The sequence below is a fragment of the Sminthopsis crassicaudata genome, chromosome 3, assembly GCF_048593235.1.
Source record: "Sminthopsis crassicaudata isolate SCR6 chromosome 3, ASM4859323v1, whole genome shotgun sequence".
Classification (NCBI taxonomy): domain Eukaryota; kingdom Metazoa; phylum Chordata; class Mammalia; order Dasyuromorphia; family Dasyuridae; genus Sminthopsis; species Sminthopsis crassicaudata.
Window position 1 is genome coordinate 488,278,836 of NC_133619.1, and position 21,359 is coordinate 488,300,194.

General features: G+C 34.9%; 1 protein-coding gene across 9 annotated transcripts in view; it reads right to left on the minus strand.

Moving 5' to 3' along the window:
• Nucleotides 1-21,260, minus strand: part of PARP4 (poly(ADP-ribose) polymerase family member 4) — a 123,104-nt gene extending 101,844 nt beyond the window's left edge. For 2 of the 9 annotated variants that reach the window (XM_074303722.1, XM_074303718.1), the window contains exons 1-7: nt 20,914-21,260; nt 19,287-19,347; nt 8,265-8,397; nt 3,219-3,420; nt 2,909-2,972; nt 1,648-1,720; nt 789-902 (exon numbers count right to left, since the gene is read on the minus strand). In XM_074303722.1, the coding sequence (XP_074159823.1) occupies nt 789-902; nt 1,648-1,720; nt 2,909-2,972; nt 3,219-3,420; nt 8,265-8,390 (579 nt within the window). In that variant the 5' untranslated portion in view covers nt 8,391-8,397; nt 19,287-19,347; nt 20,914-21,260. Of the gene's footprint in view, nt 1-788; nt 903-1,647; nt 1,721-2,908; nt 2,973-3,218; nt 3,421-8,264; nt 8,398-19,286; nt 19,348-20,399 lie in introns of those variants that run through there. The other 7 variants (XM_074303721.1, XM_074303720.1, XM_074303719.1 and 4 more) reach the window with 7 other exon arrangements.
• Nucleotides 21,261-21,359: the final 99 nt, after the last annotated feature.

Consider the following 21,359-nt stretch of genomic DNA (forward strand, 5'->3'; position numbering starts at 1 on the left):
GAACAATAATCATTCAAAAGACCTAAGTCTAATTATTTAGAATAGAAAAATCCGGTAGATGCAGGATGCTCATTATTGAGACTAATATAAAGTTGCACATGTGACAGTTAGAGCTGATAGTACATATATCTCAGAAAGCTACTGAGATGGATAATAAATGAATGTCCATCAAGAGGTGAAAAGGAAGTCGCATTTGAGGAATTATATAACACTTTCAACAAGCCCAAGTTTCTATCTCAAACAAAAACTTCATGCAAGTTTCTTCCAGTGATATTTTATAGCTCCAGATTATCATGTGCAGAGAAGGTGTTTTCTTACATTGGCAGGGGAGTTATCTCTAGTGATAACTAGGCCTATCCCTTATTCTAATACTAACCATTATAAACAAGCCTGCAAATAATTTACAATATTCAAAATACTGCTATCTTCCCTAAGTAATTTTCTACTCTGTCCATTTGACACAATCCTCCCATCTAATAAGCTATGGTTTTCATTGATGATAATGTCATACTATCTTTCCTAATTGTTCAGGGCATTCAAAGATTGCACTACTATATATGAAATGAGTAGGGTCAGAGACAGGAAGTTCCAGCACAATTTTTGAATGTGTGGTAAATTCTAACAAAAATAAAGAATCTGAATTTCATAATAATTATATACATACAATTCTTTGGTATCAAACTGTTAATTAGTAAAGTTCTAAGAAGCTAATAGGGTGATTTGTTGACAAAACATGTCTAGGATATGGATTCTAATAACTGATGAGCACCTATGAAGTAAACAAATACCTTAATACCACCTTCCAGCAGAAGATTGGAAGACACAAGAAAAGAAAATTCAGGATGTTCCTGGAAGCACTGCAATTCCACCACCACCACTTCTTTCTCTCCCTCTGATTTAATCTGGAAAAGACCCAGTATGGTATTTTAAATCATGTCACATTTTGTGCTTTTATATATGTTTAAGCATATATGTATATATACACACACACATACACACATATACATATATATGTACATATGAAGAGGTTTACTTTCTCTGATTTTTAAAGAATCTTATTGGATTTAGAATATCTGGGGTTTGTAAATTTCTGTGAAACAATTTTCAAATGCAAATAAGAGGAAACAGAGGGGAAGTCTAGCAGCTCCAAGGAGTGAGTAGTGGTGCTGACCTGGAGTCAACCCCACCTGTTCTTAAGGACTGTTTTTTAAATATACTAGTAATGAGCCATGCTGAAAGTCAGTGAACCTTTCCATGTTTCAGCTTTTCCACATTAGAGTTACTGAGAAAGTTCCAATGGGCATAGATAAAGGAAGTTCCTATCTGGGAACTCCCTTCACTGATAAAATCACAATTCTAGCTTAATTAATCAACAACAACAACAACAAACCCAACCATGAGGTGGTATCAAGGTCCCAATAGGGGTCTGAGCCTTCCCTAAAGCAGCAGTATCTTTCTTCGTTTGAGGAATCCTGGATTTTGAAAAACAAAACTGTTTTCCTAAATGCAAATGCAGCCAAAATTTTATATGGCTTTATGAAATCTATCCTTTGAGCTGAGGATATTGAAGCTTTCAAAATGAGTTGGAAAAATTATTAAACAAAATATATTAAAACAATTATACCTATTGGAAATTAAAGTTCTCACTTTTTCTAGGATGCTGTACTTTGCAACTTCAAAATCTTGAGGAATATATGTGATGTCATCTTCTGTACAAAATCTGAAATTTAAACAATAATTACTTAAATATTAAAATGTATTTTTGAGCAGAAGTTTGCATTGGTATAAACTTTTTTATGGCAGAATCCTTTTTCTGATATTTTTACTAACTCATAAATACATTGATCCATATCCCATTGAAGTGTAAAAAAATTTTTAGAAATGAACTAGACTATATATATAAGTGACATGCCTCTATTGTCCATTTATGCATTATCGTAACGGTTGAGACTGCCAAATAATCCACATTTCTACCCCATATATATTAAAACATCATGAATATTTGTATTAGACAGAAGTAATGGGACAGAGATAAATTTTTCCTAGAGAAGTTTATGTAAAAAAAATGTCATACAATGTAAAGAAGAATGAAAGTTTATAGAAACAGCCTGGTCTTAGTGACCCTGGAGAGGTCACTTAAACTTCTCACTGTTCTAACAACTTTAAGACTCTCAGTTATAGAGAAGGTGCTGTCTTGCTTTAGAAGATAGAATTTTGCAAATAGCTGAACTTGTTTGGTAGCCAGAACTGTTTGTTTTACACTACCTCAGAGCATCTCTCTTTCCAATGGTGTCCAAGAGTAAATGATTCATTCACTCAGAGCACAGCCACCATGAAAAATCTGGGGACAGATTTGAAAACCACCTTTCTCTCTTTTTAAACCCTGTGGCCCCAACAGGCAGAACCTTTTTAGTTTTTATTTGTCTTTTTCAGTTCTAAGTACAGAAAGTGGAGTCTTTAATTTAGTAGCCCAAGTCATAGGGACATTGTATTCTAGGCCCATCAAGGAGGATCTGAGAAAAGAGGGTTCTGGACACAGGATAGGGGGTGACTTGAGATTTGTATGGAACCTCGATTTTAGGTAGCTTGGGCATGTACCAAACCCTTGTTATAGACTGTAATAGTCTGCTATTAGATGGATGTATAGTTAAGTAAGTGTTGCTGAAGACTTTTTAAATTTTAGAGAAACAGTCATGATGATTATAAATGAGTTTATTGGGGCAACTAGGTGGCGCAGTGGATAAAGCACCAGCCCTGAAATCAGGAGGACCTGAGTTCAAAAGTGACCTCAGACACTTAATACTTCCTGGCTATATGACCCTAGACAAGTCACTTAACCTCAATTGCCAAAAAAAAAAAAAAAAAAAAAAAAAAAAAGAAAGAAAGAAAGAAAGAAATGACAGTTTACTTATTCTGCTCCATAATCTCTTCATTCTTCTCTGTAATACTACACAAGTCATCCTTGTCCACTCCTGGAAGAGAAGATATGTATTTACTATTCAAAATTATTTAATTGTGAATACCTTGATAAGATATCTATAGACAAATAAATAAGGGCCCATAAAATTTGAATCATCAAGATATAGAAGGCCTAAAAGAATGTATTTTATAATTGTATTTAAACAGTATACAGCCATAAATGTACCTACATTTTCTCTGTAGTTCCTGAAGTATATTTTCTGATTTCTATGAAAATGGGTATTCATAATGACACTTACTGGAACTGCTTGATCTTTCAAAAGGAAGTAGAGTGAGTCCTGATGATTCATTGCATTTGTAATTCTCAACACTTAAGAGTTCTCCTTGTTTGAGGCAGTCCCATAAAAAATCTATGTTTGCTATGGAGATATGATACTCCTGGACAGCACTTAGCTCATCAGAACTCAGAATAGCATCATTGTCTAAAATTATATGTGTGCACTAAAAAAAAAAAAGGAAAGGACAATCAATTTATTTTGTATTCAGGTATACATGACCTGTATGTTAACAATATTCCCCTTTAAAAGCCGTATCAGACACTAATTATTGTTGATAGAGTTGATTCATATTAAATGATTCATATTAAAACAAACCCTGAAGTACCACTTCACACCTATCAGGTTGGCTAAGATGACAGGAAAAAATAATGACAAATATTGGAGGGATTGTGGAAAAACAGGTGGAGTTGTGAAACTGATCTAAGATATTCTGGAGAACAATTTGGAACTATGCCCAAAGGACTTTAAAACTGCATACTCTTTGATCTAGCAGAGTCACTATTGGGTCTGTATCTCAAAGAGATCTTAAAAGAGGGAAAAGGACTCATATGTGCAAAAATATTTGTAGCAATCTTTTTGTAGTGGCAAGGAATTAGAAATTGAGTGGATGCCCATCTGTTGAGGAAATAGTTGAATAAGTTATGATATATGAATGTAATGAAATATTATTGTTGTAAAAGAAATGACCAGGCTGATTTCAAAAAAGCCTGGAAAATTTACATGAATTGATGCTGAGTAAAATGAGCAGAACCAAAAGAACATTGTACATAGTAACAGCAAGATTATACGATGACTAACCATGATAGATTTGGCTCTTCTCAGCATGGCGATGATTCAAAGCAATTCCAAAAGACTTGGGATGGAAAATGCAAATGCATCCAGAGAGAGAACTACAGAGACTATGAATGTGGATCAAAGCATAGTATTTTCACTTTTTTTTGGTTTGCTTTTACTTTTTTTCCCTTTTGGTTTGATTTTTCTTGTAGGGGACAAATATGAAAAATATGCTTGAAAAGATTGCACATGTTCAACCTAACATATCAAATTGCTTTCTGGTAAGGGAGGGAGAAAAATCTGGAATACAAAATCTTACAAAAATTAACTTTGAAAGCTATCTTTAAGTATATTTGGAAAAATAAAATACAATTGAGAAAAAATAAATAAAAGTCATGTTCAAAAGTAACTTTGCAATGAATTTATCAGATTTAAAAGTCAGCTCTTAGAAAATAAAATAATCTTAAGGTACACAAAAATTACCTAAAAGAAAATACTATCACATTAGGGATTCTACCAGTATTAGAAAACAGTTCACAAAGCCAATTGAGTTTGTAGTGAATTAACTTCTTAGCTCCAAAAAAACAGGATTAGATGAGAAGTGAGAGAAGAGATCACATTTCTTTTTCAAATGCAGATAAACAGAAATATTGTTTTTTGTAGAACTTTAGTGTAAAAAAGAATTTTAGACATCATCTGATCCGAATCTGAGGAACTTTCTATTAAAACTTTCCCCCCAGTTTTCTGCTTTTCCTTCTGATCTTGGCTACATTTGTATACAAAACCTTTTTAATTAAATATAATCATATCTAGTCATTTAAATCTTATAATGCTCTCTCTGCTTCATAAATTGTTCACTTATCCATAACTTATAGTAAAGAATCTACTTGAAGTTTTATATCCTTTCTATTAATTAATTAATCAGCAAGGATTTATTAAGCACATATTACATTCTAGACACTGTGCATAAGGGAGAATATGAATAGTGAGCAATCTCTATTTTATGATATTTAATTTATTTAATATTTTTATTTTCCCCAATTACATATAAAACAATTTTTTATATTTGTTTTTTTTTTTTTTTTAAATTTTGAGTTCCGGATTCTCTCCCTTCCTCCCTTTCCACTTTCCCTGAGGAAAGGTGAGGTTGAAGTGCATTGTAGGCAGGAGGCAGGGAAAACCAGTACAGAGACACTGAGGCAAGAGATGGTCTTTTAAGTGTGAAAAAGAGAAAAGACCAGTTTGGTTAAATCAAAGAGTAAAGGAAGGTAGCAATGGACAATGAAAGTAGAAAATTCATTGGGCTAGCTTGTAAAGGGCTTTAAAAGTAGACAAAAGAATTTCTACTTCATACTAGAGACAATAGGGAGTCAGCGGAGCTGACTAAGCAGCAGAATAGCCTGGTCATACCTGCACATAAGGATTACATTGGCAGCAGGAATTAGGATGGGTTTGAGTGGGAAGAGACTTGAGGCAGGTAGGGAAACTAGTTAGGAGGTAGTGAGGGTTTCAACTAATGTAAAGTATAAATATCTGATTAGAAAGAGGATTCTAATGCTAGAGGATGTAGCACGTGTAGATACAGAAATGACGAGATGTGTTAACTGAATGGATGTATGAGAAAGTCGGGAGGGGGGGAGGATAAGAAGACCTGGGAGATGGGGAGGTTGTTGCCTTTGACAGAGGGAAGCACTTGGGGAAAAGAAAATGAGTTCAATTTCGGACATGTTGAAGTTAAGATGTCTCAAGAACATCCAGTGTGAAATGTCCAATTAAATGATTTGTGATTTAGATCTGAAATTTAGAGGAGATACTGGAGCTGGATACAGATCTGTGAGTCACTTGCTTGAATTATAATTTAAACCCATGGAAGTTAATGAGGTTATTGAGAATGAGCATAAACATAGAAGAGGTCTACAATAGAATTTTGGGGGATTACCACATAAGTGGCATGATGTGAACAATAAACTAACCAGCAAAAGATACAAAATCGTGGTAGTAGTAGTAATAATAATAATAACAGTTAACATTTATATAATGCTTACTATATGCCAGGAACTGTGCTATGCATTTTATAGTTATCTTATTTGATATTACAATAACCCTGGAAAGTAGGTGCTTTTATTATCCCCATATTACAGATGTAAAACTGAGGCAAACAGCAGTTAATTGACTTGCCAATTATCATATACTAGAAAATGTCTGATATCACCTTTGAATTTAGATCATCCTGACTCCAGTCCAAGCACTCTATCCATTTGTGCCATCTGGCTATTTAAGAACAGTTATTCTCTTGAACATCATTGATGATGAGGAACTACTTCTTGAGGCATCCAATCTTATTTTTGGACAGCTTTGATTGCTAAATGGCTTTTTAAAGTATTGAACTGAAACCTGCTACTCTGTAACAATACAATTTCTGATTATATTAATATTCCTTTTAATCTACAAAAAGAAAATTTAATATTACATGGAATATTACATTCACATTTTTTCAAGTTCTAGTCTCCTACAAAATTACACAGTTCTGTTGAGGGAGCTGACAAGTTCTTTCTTATCCTTCAAATTCATAACTAAAAGTCATTTTTGACTATTTCTTCTTCTTCAGATGTCAATCCCTGTTACCTTCCCCACTACCCCTCTTTAAGACTCCTTCCTTTTCTCTCCATTCACAAAGACTTTACCCTAGCTTAGCCCCTCAACACCTTTACAGTAAGATCCAGAAAGGCTTTGCATAGGAGATGAAACCTACACTGAAATTTGGAGGAAGCTAAGTAGTCTAATAAGTAGAAATGAGGAATAAATGCATTCAGACTATCATTTTATTGTTGTACTCTCAACAGAAACTGGGAAGTTTGGAAGAGGGAAAGATTTTTTGAGATAAGATAAATATACTTATTTATTAATATTTATTTTAATGTTCAATATATCTAATATAATAAAATTTCATTTATTTAAATTAAATTACAATATAATAAAAGATGATATAAGAACAGGATGACATGTTGCATCTCAATATAAAGGAGCAACCCAAAAGTAGAATTTGTTGGTTTGAAAAATAGTGAGTTCCTTATCACTACAGATCTTTAAACACTTGGATAGTTACTTATAAACGATGTTAGACCTGGCAAATGATTGAATATGGTAAGTCATAGTAAAAAGAAGAATCAGGATAACTGTGAGATTTGGAACCTGGTGACTAGAAGGATAGTAGTGCCCTCAACAAAAATAGGGAATTTTGGAGGAAGAGAAGATTCAATAGGAAAGATGGCTGTGCTTTGGCCATCATGAATATTAATGCACATAGGTAAAAAGATATGGTAGGCAATTAGTCAAGACATAGGACTAGACATTAGGAAAGATGTTAAGGCTACATTTAAACATTTTTGGAGTTAACTTTGTAGAGAGAAAAATATTTGTTTTGGGGAGACTATTTTCTGATACATTTGGTACAAATCACAGAATGATTTGTTGTCAATTCTGACTGAACATAATGAAGATGACTTTAACACCTTCTTTTCCTAACTTTACTACAGGGAAATACCTATTGTTGTCTGATAAATCAAGAGAGGAGCCTCTATAATTTATCTTTGCCCCTTATTCTGTATGTTCAGTTTCTTGCTAAATCATGCTACTGTTTTCTACTGATTCAAAATTAAACTTTTTCTTCTACCCCATATTGCCATAGCTTTTGTTTAGTTCCTGGTCAAATGATCAAATGAGATAATGTATATAAAACACTTTACAAACTTTAAGGCTCTATATGTATAAATTATTATCATAACTCCATTATATATGATTAGTTAAGTTCCTCCTGCCCAAAACTTCTACCCGAAGAAGTGCAGAGGCCAGTTACTCTTTAACTTAGCTCCCCTCCTTCTTCATCCCCATTTATTCTTTTCAGTTCCCTTTTTTTTTTTGTGCTTTCATTGTAAAATCTGTAAACTCATTGGAGGTTAGGAATTATCTTTTTGATTTGTATTCCCAGTGCTTAGCATTGTGCCTGACATATAATAGATATTTAATAAATGTTTATTAACTGTTAGTGGTCCTATACATATTTCCCCCCTAGATTATTCCACCTTTCTTCATGATTCCCTTAACTTATGCTATTCCCCCCAGAATAGAATGGACTTTTTTAATTCATCTCTCCAATAAAAAGATGTGATTTCTTAATTTCTTGTGGTGGTTTTTCAATATTTTTAAGATCTTAAGATTGTCTAAAGCTGATACCTTGCGGTTTAGTGTAGAGGAGACAATCCCATTGTTTTTTTTAATATTGGCTCTTAGGAATTTCTTCTCCATGTATAGTAAACTGTCATCTTTCAAATAGAACCTGCAATTTGTAAATATTCCCATGGTTATCCTGTTTAAAAAAATGCATATAATGAATGAGCAGAACTGGAAGAACATCATACACAATAGTAGCAATATTATAACAATGACCAAGTGTGAAAGACTTACTTATTCTGATTAATTCAATGATCCAATATAATTCCAAATAACTTATGATGAAAAATGTTGTCCATCTCCAGATATAAATTCTGAGTACATATATTGAAGCATATTTTTTACTTTATTTTTCTTTCCTTTGTCTATTTGTTTCTTTGTTTCTTTCTATGTATGTAAGGTGGCTCGTCTAGAAATGTTTTGTACGATTTCACATATATATGTTTATCCTATTGCTTGCCCTCTCACTGAGTGGTGGAGGGGATGGAGGGAAGTAAAGAATATGGATTTTGAAATTTTAAAATTAATGTTAAAAATCAATAAATGAATAAATATAAATAATGTAGAAATATTTTATACACTAATATATGTGGTGACTATGCTAGCACCCTGGATACCTTAGAATCAGCCAGAGTCAGGATAAGCAAAAGTATTTATTCTAGGTCTTTAGTGGTAGAGGTGAAGAGAGTGGATACATAGGATCTCCACAACCTAACCACCTCGTCTCTCTCACAGCGTGACCCTGGCTAGTCTCCCTGCACCTCCTAGTCCCTCCCACAATTCTCTGTGTACACCAAACGATTGGGCCAGCATAGGATAGTGGGAAGGGCCATTTTCCAAGCATATTCTTATTATCATCCAATCAGTAATTAGCCTCAAGTGCTTGATGTCTCACCTCAGTGCATTGACTCAAGAGTTTCAGCCCCTTACAAATATACAAGATTATTTTAATTTAAAAAAATAAAGGCAAGTGCTAGTTTAATTCAACATTTAAGAATGTTTTTGTAAAATGAACTGTGCTTTCCTTTAGAAACTGAAAATAAACTTGCTCAGAGTTTATAAATTTGCTTTGTTAATTTTTTCTATTCTAGATGAAAATTATTACACTAAATTTGGGTGGAGGCGTATGTACAAAACATATCCACACTGAATCTCACATCCATTTTACCTTCACAAAAATTGCTACTTTACAATTATAAACTAACATGTGTTGGTTGTGGTATGATAGGTTAATAGAGGTCATTCAGTCTAACTTACTCATTTTATAAGTAAGAAAGCCAAAGCTCAAAAAGGGGAAGGGATCTGTCCAAAGTTCTGGCAGGGTCCTTGGCCTTCACAAGCTTTATTTATCACCCTGTACTTTCTGTCTACCTTTGGGATGTGGGTCAAATATACTATTGAATTAAAAATAACAAGAGTCTCTAATAAGAGTATAATGAGGACATGTAACAAATTTCAGCTGAAGGTCAGTGACATGATTCAAGATTGTTTATATAGCTTTATTTTTAAACAGTTAAAAAAATCTAAATTGTAGAGGTTTTAAAAGGAAGAAAGCTAGATTTTTCCTTTCATTATACTCTATAAATTCAAATAATCTTTTATCTCCTTTTAGTTAAGAAGAACTTTTAAAAAGTGATTAATTTAGAGAAATGTTTTTTAGCAATGAATGAGCCACAAAAATTCAAACATTAAAGGTGTTATTTGATGAGAAATTATCAAGATACTTGTGAAAATGTAAATTTACTTTAATGTACCTCAGAGTCTTTTCTATGAATTGTTTCTTACAAAATTAAATAATTTTAATGAAAATAGAGGACACTTATCTAATTCAAGTTTAAATCTTTCTGTTAGTGGCTTATTTTAGCAGTTTTCAAAATGTGTTCCATAGGATCAAAATAACGCTAAGATCTTTTTAATTTCTAAATGATATCTATAAAGTGACCTTCAAAAAATTTTAAAAATAAAAAAATGACCTTCATAAGTAAGAATTTTTTAGAATTCTTATTCTTTTTTTTAAGAGTGTAAAGGAGTTCTGAGACCAAAAATTTGAGAACTGCTGTTTTTTTTTTTTTTTATCATTTCCTTCCCTCTTATAGTTATAATTTGATTTTTCAAAAATCACTTAACAAAACTGGTTGATCTCAACTGTCTTATAGCCCTATACACATTACTAATTACCCTTTTATATTTACATGTATTTTAAAATACTGGTTAGTAGATGCTATAAAATATATTTATGATTAGACCTAAAAAATAAATACCAGGGTGAAGTTATTGACTTATAGGCAATAAATATTGACAGCCACAGTAACTTTTTGGCATTCTAGTTCTATGCCCATACGACTATTTTCATTTGTAAAACCATAGCTTTAAAAAAAAAAAACAACTTTCAATTTAAAAGCATTTATCAGTTATTCTGAGCCAGTTGCTATACTAAATGCTAGGGTTACAAAAAAAGGTCAACATAATTCATACTTTCAAAGAGCTCACATTCTATGAAGGAGATAAAGATAAAGATAGAGATAAATATTTAGGAAGATAGAAGATACAAAGAAAATGGGAGGTAAACTCAGAATAAGGCTTTGGTGGGGAGGATATGTGATGAGACAAGAAAAGACCTCCTACAGAAGGTGGGATTTGAGCTGATACATGCTGGCAGCTAAGAGGTGGAGTTGAGAAGAAATAGGGCATTTCAGGCATGGGGGACAGTCAGAGAAAAGCGTAATAAAACATGGATTTAACATGTGTGAGGATGAACAAGTAAGCAAAAGCTGATGGCTCCCAGCGTGAGTGAAAGGAGAAAAGAGTAAGAAGATTGGAAAGGTGGAAATGTGACAGGTTATGAAGGGTTTCAGTGTCAAAAAGCAGATTTTATATTGGATTCTAGAGGTAATAAAGAGTTACTAGAATTTACTGAGTAGGAGGTTACATAGTGAGACCTGTGCTCTAGGAATGTCATCTTGGTAGCAAAGTGAAAGATAGGCTAAAGTATGGAGAGAAAATATTAGAGAAAAAAAATTTAAATGCTATTGCAGGAATAAGCTTAGTAGTGCATTCGATAGAACACCAGACCTGGAATCAGTAGGATCTGAGTTCATGTCTGGTCTCATACACTTGCTAGCTGTGTGACCCTGGGCAATTTAACCCTGGCTGCCTCCAATTAAAAAAAATGCTACTGCAAAGATTTCAGATTTGGGGGCAATAATTTACTATTTGCGGAAAATTGCTGGAAAAACTGGAAAGCTGTTTTGCAGAAGGTGGACATAGACCAATATCTCAAGACCTCAAGAGAAAGTAAAAAATGATATATGTTTTAGACATCAAAGATGACACAATAACAAAATTAAGGGAGCATGGAAAATTTTACGTCAGATCTAAGGATAAGAGAAGCTCTTATGACCAAACAAGAGACAGAGGGGATCACAGGATTACTTTCTGTGAATATATAAAATGGATAATTTTGATTGCATTAAATTAAAAAGTTTGTTCACAAATAGAACCAATGCAACAAAGATAGAAGGAAAGCAGGAAACTAGGGGGAAAGTTCCCCAAGTTTCTCTGAGAAAGATGTCATTTTTCATATATAGGGAACTGAGTCAAATTTTAAAATAAGAGTAATTCCCTAATTGGCAAAAAATCAAAGGAAATGAACAGGCATTTTTCAAAAGAAGAAATCAGTGGTATATCAAATCAAAGTCATATAAAAAAATTCTAAATCACTAGATTAGAGAAATATAACTTAAAATAACTCCAAGGCAATACCTTATATCTATCAGATTGGCTAACATAATGAAAAAGGAAAATGACAAAAGTAAAAGGGGACATGAAAGAACTGGAACAATAATACACTATTAGTGGAATTATGAAGTAGTTAGGTCATTTTGGAGAACAATTTGGAACTATAACCAAAGGGCTATAAAACTAAGCATATATCCTTTGAACCAGGAATATTACTATTAGCTCTATGTCCGAAAGAGATCAAGAAAAATAATGATAATAATAATATATTAATAGTAATAAATAATAAAATATATAATGAAAAAATAATAATAACATTTATGATTAGACCTGAATAGATATGTTGAATTGAGATGTTCCTGGGACATCAAGTTTAAGAAGTCTAAAAGGCAGTTAGTAATATAGTGCTGTTGATCAGGAGAGTAAGTATGAAAAGATGTAAGAATCATTTACATAGAGAGGACATAAAGATAAAATCACCAAGAGAAATATATAAACAGGGAAAAGAGAAGAAAGTCTATCTACTAAAGTATCTTGGGGAGTGTTAGGGGAAGAGGGGAGGAAGAACACTACCCATAGTTAGAGGATTGAGAAATAAAAGTCTGAAGGAGTGGTCAGATCAGGAGAAAGCTCTGTCATAATAATCTAGAGAGGAAAGAGTATCTAAGAGAAAAAGATGAAGTTAAGAAGGATGAAGACTGAAAAAATAAAAAGGGATTTAACAATATAATAATTGATAACTTTGAAAAGAGCAGTTTCAGTTGAATGGTGAGGTCAAAAGCCAGAGAGCAGAGTGTTTAGAAGAACGAAAAGTTAGGAAGTAGAGACACCTAAGATATATATATTTCACAAAGAGTTTCACCAAGAAGGAAAGTTATAGAATGCTAGCTTGTAGGAATAGTACAATCAAGTAAGGGATTTTAAAGCATTTACAAACAGTAATCAGCAATTTAGCCATGTTTGGTACTCCCAGAAACCCCCTATGTGTAATTTAATCTGTCCATTAATAAAACTGTCACTCAAATTATTGGAGTCAAGTTTTATTAATCAAATCCTAAAGTAGTTTATCTTTGAGGTAGAATTATTCAGGACATCAGAATGAGGCTTACTTGCTTCTCTTTAGAATTTGTAGTATTAGTAGAAGGTTGTCATGGAAGCAGTAAATTAATCTTTGTATTCATTAACTTTGATTTCTGGCAAATTCTAGAATGAATTATTAAAAATATAGTTTATGAATATCTAAGAAGTAGTGGTACTCTCTGCTAAGATGGCTGCTTAAATGGGAGGTAGATATACTAGTGCCCCTAAACCTATTCCACCAAAACACTGAATAATAATCAAGAAAGCTATAAGAAACTGCAATAAATGATTTTTTCCATCCTAGAATAAGACAAAAAGTCTGGCAGAAGCCTAAGAGCAAGAGGAAAAAATTCCATCAATAAAGCCAATGTTAGTAAAATGGAGCCTCCCAGGGTGACTGGAGACAAAAGAGATGGCACTTAAGAGGCTCCGTGTCTTGAGGCAGCAAGAGCCAGATGCTTCCCTTAGAAAGGCCATGAATGGTCAGTAAAACCCTGGGTGGGGGTCTTGAAGTCTTGAAGAGCTGTAGTGGGTAGCTACCAGTGACCAGAATGGTGTTGCAGCACTCAGATTGCCCAGGTCCAGAGCCTAGAGAACACCTGATGCCTAAGACACCAAAAAGAGACTTGGAGGATACAACACCTTTAACCTCAAATATCCAAGGAGGCCTAACCCTGGGAGCAATAAGAAGGTACTTAGGGTGGGATCACACTCTATAATATATAATAAACTCACTCAAAAGAATAAAAAATGAATAACCTGACCTTGGCACAAAGGTCCAATTCAAGATCTAAAGCTGGAGAGATGAACAAGTCACAGAATATACTGACAAATAGCAAGAATTATTGCAAATCTAGAGATCCCAAACTAGGAGGCACTGATTTTGTAATAACTACAAGAGACTTAAAGGAAAAAGTGGATTTTTACAAAGACTATATTAATCCCTATCTAGGAGAAATGAAGTGAGAAGCTTTAAAAAATGAAATAAAAAAGTTCTGGACAAAAGAACTAGAAGAATAATTAACTGGGAAGAGAAAGTGACAAACTTTACACAGAAAATAGACTTTCTGAAAACTAGCATAGATCAAACAGAAATCAATAAGTCCATGAATCAGCAAGAAATATTAAAACAAAATTTTTTAAATTAAAAAAATAGAAGAAAAAATATGATATGACTTGAAAAAGATCAAGGAGAGATAATTGGAAAATCACTGGACTCTGACAACAAGACCATTTTGTTTTGTTTTTTAAAAATAATTAAAGAAAAGTGTTCCAATGAGGGCAAAGGGCAACATAAAGACAGAAAGAATTCACTGATCATCTTCTGAATGAACTTCAAAAGGAAAAATCCTAGGAATGTCATAGATAAAACCCAGAGCTCCCACATCAGTGAAAAAAATAGTGTAAGAAACTAGAAAGAAGCAATTCATCTAGGTCATATCTGATAACTATGGGTGTCCTTCAGGGTTTTGTTCTGGTTCCTCTTCTCTTCTCCCTGTATACTCTTTCACTTGGTGATCTCATCAACTTTCAAGGATTCATTAATCACCTATGTACAGATAACTCTCAGATTTACTTATCCAGCCATAACCTCCCTCTTGAAGACTAATCTCATATATCTAATTGTCCGTTAGACACAATAAATTTAATGTTGTGGCAGGGGAAACATTAAATGACTGAGGAAATTAAATTTTTGAACTTCTTACCATTTTGATTAATCAATGCATGCCAACTGTGTGTGGTTTACCATTTCTTTTAACAAATTGGGACCAACCTTCTTCTTCAACTTGGGACTGCACCCAAATATAGAAGAAGACAGATTTTTATATGTTAAAACTAATTAATCAAATAAGAGCAATTAAGTAAAAGGAAAGAATCTAATTTCTAACTGGAAGAAAATTATGGACTTTTCAAGTTGGGAGAAGAGAAGAAGAATGAACAGGTGCAATTTCTTGAAATTAGAAAAAGAGGTGTCCCCCTCCCTTTAAGTGCCTGTGAATAAACAAAGAAATATTGAAATAATAATTGCTTGGGATTGATTTTCAGATTAAGACATAAGGGCTGCTTGAGATGTAAGATGTGAGAAAACTTCTTGTGTCACTTTTTAGAGTTGAACAGATTTCTAGGCAGCATAACTTAGGCCCTTAGTTAAGGGTGTCTTAAGCAAAAGGTAGAAGTGGTCCAGGGCTAAGTTACACAGGGCTAAGTTCAAACAATGAAATAAGATTTTCTCCCAATTTCCACAATTGAATTAAGTTTTCTCATAGCACATAAATTAGACTAGATTCATAACTGAATAGAAAGGGAACTGAGCTAGCTCCAAAACTGAGTCACAAGGTGGCATCAGTGGGGTTCACACAATTCCCACCATTACTTTGTTCCAATCCACTCAATTCTCTCACAACGGACATCCTGCAGACATATTAAAATTAACATGTTCCAAGTGGAATTCATTATTTTTCCTCTAAAACTGTCTCTTCTTCCTAGCTTCCCTATTAGTATCTTCTCACGATCTTCTCACTCCTCCAGAGTTGAAAAGCAGATGTCATATTCAACTCCTCACTCTCACTTCCCATATCCAATTTATTGCCAAATCTTGTCAATTTTACCTTTGTAAAATTTCTCAAACATGCCTCCTTCTTTCCTCTGACACTGCCATCACTCTGGTGTGGGTCTTTAATGTCCTCATGGCTACTGTTATTCAGTTGTATATGACTTTTGCAGCAACCTGGACCATATCACACCAATATTGTCTATTTTTTTCTGGGAATGGATACAGATGTGGCTTGTCATTTCTTTTTCCACATGCAAACATAAATTAAATATCTTGCTCATGGTCATACAGCAAGCCTAAATCTGAACTCAAATCTTCCTGACTTCAGGTCTAGCATTCTATCTATCTACTGAATCATCTAGCTATCTTATACCTAGACTATTGCAATAAGGTTGCTGTTTAGAATCTCTATTAAAAGATTCTCCCCACTAGGAAGGGATTTGTGACCAAAGGAGAATTCATTATTGATCACAAAATAGAAATTTTTGATTATATCAAATTAAAAAGCTTTTGTACAAACAAAACTAATACAAACAAGATTAGAAGGGAAGTAATAAACTGGGAAAACATTTTTGCAGTTAAAGGGTCTGATAAATGCCTCATTTCTAAAATATATAGAGAATTGACTCTAATTTATAAGCAATCAAGCCATTCTCCAATTGATAAATGGTCAAAGGATATGAACAGACAATTTTCAGATGATGAAATTGAAACTATTTCTACTCATATGAAAAAGTGTTCCAAGTCACTATTGATCAGAGAAATGCAAATTAAGACAACTCTGAGATATCATTACACATCTGTCAGATTGGCTAAGATGGCAGGAAAAGATAATGATCAATGTTGGAGGAGATGTAGGAAAACTGGGACACTGATGCATTGTTGGTGGAGATGTGAAAGAATCCAGCCATTCTGAAGAGGAATTTGGAACTAAGCTCAAAAAGTTATTAAACTGTGCATACCCTTTAATCCAGCAATGTTACTACTGGACTTTATATCCCAAAGAAATACTAAAGAAAAAAAAGGGACTCACATGTGCAAAAGTGTTTGTGGTAGCCCTCTTTGTAGTGGCTAGAAACTGGAAATTGAATGGATGCTCATAAATTGGAGAATAGCTAAATAAGTTATGGTATATGAATGTTATAGAATATTATTGTTCTGTAAGAAATAACCAGCAGGATGAATACAGAGAGGCTTGGAGAGATTTACATCAACTGATGCTGAGTGAAATGAGCAGAACCAGGAGATCATTATATACTTCAACAACAATACCGTATGAGGATGTATCTGATGGAAGTGGATATCTTCAACATAGAGAAGATCTAATTCAGTTCCAATTGATCAATGATGGACAGAATCAGCTACATCCAGAGAAGGAACACTAGGAAATGAATGTAGTCTATTTGCATTTTTGTTTTTCTTCCCAGGTTATTTTTACCTTCTGAATCCAATTTTTCTTGTGCAACAAGAAAACTGTTTGGTTCTGCACACATTTATTGTATCTAGGATATACTATAACATATTTAACATGTATAAGACTGCTTGCCATCTAGGGGAGGGGCAGAAGGAGAGAAGGGAAAAGTCAGAATAGAAGTGAATGCAAGGGACAATGTTGTAAAAATTACCCATGCATATGTTCTGTCAATAAAAAGCTATAATTTAAAAAAAAAAAAAAAAAAAAGATTCTCCCCACTTCAGGCCATTTTCCACTCAGATGCCAAAATGATTTTCCTAAAGCACAAATCTGATCATCTTACCAACTCGTTCTACTTAAATAAACTCTAATGCTTCCCTATCACCTCCAGAATCAAATATAATATCCTCTGGCACTCAAAAGCCTTTCATAATCTCCCTCCTCCAACTTTCTAGTCTTCTTATACTTCCCTCAGTTTCTTTAATGCACAATTAAAATGCTATCTTCAACAAGAAGCTTTCCACAATTTCCCTTAATACAAGTGCTTTCTCCCTATTAATTATCTCTACTTTGCATATATCTTGTTTGTACATAGTTAATTTCATGTTGTCTCCCTGATAGTCTGTGAGCTCTTTGAAATCAAGAACTGTGTACTTTGTATAATAGCACAAAGTAGGTACTTAATAAATGTTTTTTGACTGATGGTGAGCTTTTTAATTACAATCAGGATCATATAAGATCTGAAAACTACTAAAAATCTAAGAAAATGTTGTAATACTGTATAATGTTCCAAAAGTAAAAAAAAAAAAAATAGTTTTCCACTCACCTTACAAAGCTGAGCATAATCCTACAAGGGGAAAAATGGATCTTTAATGGAATAAATAACTTTCTAGCACTTATGATGAAGGAACTGGATCTGAATAGAAATTGAACTTCAAATACAAGAGCCCAGTTAAAGTTAGAAAGGTAAATTTATTGGAGCAGATGGAAACAGTAGGATGATGTTGATAATGATGATGATATAATAATAATAATAATAATAATACCTTTTTAATATATGAAGAAAAACCAGTGTTCTTTAATATAAAGGGCATCAAGGAGATAAATAAGAAAAGAGAGGTCTTGAAAGTAGATTAATTATGAGTACAGGAAAAGGCAGGGATAGCAAAAGGAATTATACAGTAGTGTAAAAAGGAAGAAAAGAGGGTAAAAGTGTTATTTTTTTCATCACTGTGGTTTGTCAAAAATCAGTGTAAAAGGTGAGAGTCGTGTGGATATCTAGTGAATCATACTCTAAACTGAAAGTGAACAGAAGACAGTTTAACAAATACACAAATTTAAATTAAAAGGTAGAAAGACCTCCAATTTAAGAGGAAAATAAATTTAATATGAGGGAGTAGTGAAGAGGGAAGAGTAATATTGGAAATGGAAGAGTCAGGAGAAAAATATTTGTAAGCTCCCATCAGTCATCAGGATAAGGTCAAATTTCATTTCCTACCTCTTATTCAACATGACACTCCCTTGGTTCTCCTCCCATAATCAAAACTTTCCCTGATATCTAATAGTCAGAATAGTTAAGGAACTAATGGCTATCTCAACCTCCATTTTAGTTTCAGAACTGCTTCTAAAAGAGGCAACTAATAATGAAAAAAACAAACAAAACTCAAATCCATAATACTTTAAAGTTGGAGGGAACCTTCTAATCCAATTCCTTGCCTATTTAAATGTGCACATATAGATTTCTATAGAAAGAGATATACATGTATACATACACATATATGAGATTATACCGGACAGTTTACATTATATTCCCACAATAGGTTCTCAACAAACAGTAAAATTAAACATCTCACTTCAGGTCTCCTCAAACTTCAAAACTGAAATGTCTTAAGGAGAGACAAAATGGCATGTGAAATGTGCAATCTGACTACTTTCATATTGCCTTTCCTTTTCCCTCACTTCCTTTTAACCCTTGAAAATAAAATAAACAAGTATATCACTTAATGGATTATAGGATTAAAAGAGAAAATATTTAAGAGCCTAGTGGCTTCAAACATATATTTAAAAGATAATAACTTAAAGAGGAATCAATCAGAAGAGAAGGTGGTAGTTTAAAGCCAACTGTCACAGCCTAAATAAAAGCAAACGCAGCCAGGGAGGGGAGAGCATTTAACAAGCTGGAAGTTTAACTCAGGGAAAAAATAGATGGAATGGAGCTAAAAGATGGGGTCATACACACCTGGCAGAGGGGTTTATGCCCCTAGATCCTCGAGTTTTCTGGTTCCAAGTTCAAGATTGATCTACAGAACAAGAAAAAAAAAAAAAAAAAAAAAACTCTAGCCAAAACCGAAAGTAAACACTCCCTTTCACCTCCCAGAAAACTCCCTGTCAGCTTGCTAGAAAACCGAAAGGGACTGGGCTTGAGAGCAGACTCCACCCCTCCCATCCCACTAAGCTGAGAAAAGATGGCAATTAACTCCATATGCCCAAGAGTTTTGATTCTCCAGACAGATGTCCTCCTTTGCTGGGGTTGAAATGTTTATATATCAGGTATCACTGATTTAGAGCTGGAAGGGGTCAGGGTCGTCAAATCCAACCTCCTCATTTTATGACCGAGCTCCAGGTGGTCCCTGGGCGATGGTTGCACAGGTAGAGAGTGGGTCAGAAGTGGGATACAGATTCAGTCTATGGGAAGGAGTTCAAGGTTTGGGGGACAGTCAGAGTTAGGAGATGGAGAGTCTTGTGTAAGCAAGGAGGCCAGAGCCACTGGTTGCCAAGTCCCTAAGAGATAAGGAGAGGAGGAGTGAGTAGACTGGAAAGGCAGAACAAGGCCTGGTTATGGAGGGCTTAGGAAGCCAGAGACTAGTCTAAATAGAGTCAATGGGTTGACATGACCAGACTCCTGGTTTAGGAAGATCACTTTGAAGTGGGCAGAAATTGAAGGCAGGTACACCGGCCTCTGGCAGTGGTCTGGGTGTTGGGGGATAAGGGCCTGGGCCGGGGTGGTCACGTCAGAGTAAAGAAAACAGCGTTATAAATACAGGGCTTGGCAAACGGTTGGATATGAGAGTGATGAGTTGAAGAGAACCCTTGGGTGGTGAGACTGGATGTAACACAGAAGTTAGGAAGAGCGGTACCTCCACAGTAATAGGGAAGCTAGGAAGGGGGGAGCTTTTAGGGAAAGCATGGGCTCCGTTTTGGCTGAGCTGAGGCTACGCTGTCTACAGGACATCTGGTTCGCAGTGGCCAGTTGGAAACGTGAGAGGGAAGTCCTGGCCTGGGCAAAACTGGCAGTCCCCTGCGTGGTAACTGACAGCTGAACCCTTGGGAGCTGATGAGATAACCTACGAACCGGGCGGTCACGGCTAACTTCAGCTGCTTGTCAAACAGATCATTGCGATGATTTTTTGGAGGGGCGAAGAGGGAGAGGATGAATTTTTAGATACATAGCTACCCCGCGGGAAGTCGTAAAAGGCTGCTCAGCTCTTAAGGAGCAAAGCCCAGACAAACCAAACAAAAAGGGACCCTTCTTCACCGGACAAATCTGCAACAAAAAGCCACACCCAAACTGACCGACATCCCTAAGCAAAAATATCACAATCAAAACAACAAAACCCTAGAAAGAAGAGTTCTGCTCCTTCCCTTTTCGCATGGAAGCTCCTTTGAGATAAGGACTATCTCTTGCACATGTACCCCCTGAACTTAACCCAGTGGCTGGCACATTAAAAGCGCTTGTTTTCATAAGAGGAAAACAGCCCCCAAAACTCTCCTAGGACACGGGTCAGAATATCATGGACAGGTTTCTTCACAATGCTTGGGCCTCAGTTTCCTAATCTCTAAAATGGGGACAGTACTCTCGGGTTTACCTCAGAGTCTCGTTAAGGGGCTTTAATAAGTTAGCATACATAGACCGTGGTTTGGAGACTTTAAAACATCCTTGAAACATCAGTCAGCTCCTGGAGGGGCGCTAACTTTGCCCTGCCTAGAGAAGCAAAAACAGCCAGCCCCAGAGTGTCAGGTTCGGTTGCTTCCTAGTCGTTTGGATCACGTTTGGCTCTTGGGCACCGGCTTAAAGTAAATTTCTACTACGTAACTTTGTTTCTGAATTTCTGAAAACAAACTCCGGCAAAGGTAAGGGACCGTGGTCGCGGAAACCAACCTCCCATTCCCTTCCACCCCCATCTCTCTCCTCCCCCCACCCCCACCTCCCCAAACGGTAGCTGCGGAAGAAGCTCCTAGACTCGGTCAGGAACCAGTAACGTCTATCTGAGGGGTGTCTCCTGGGGATTGTAGTTCAACAGTCGGCCAGCGG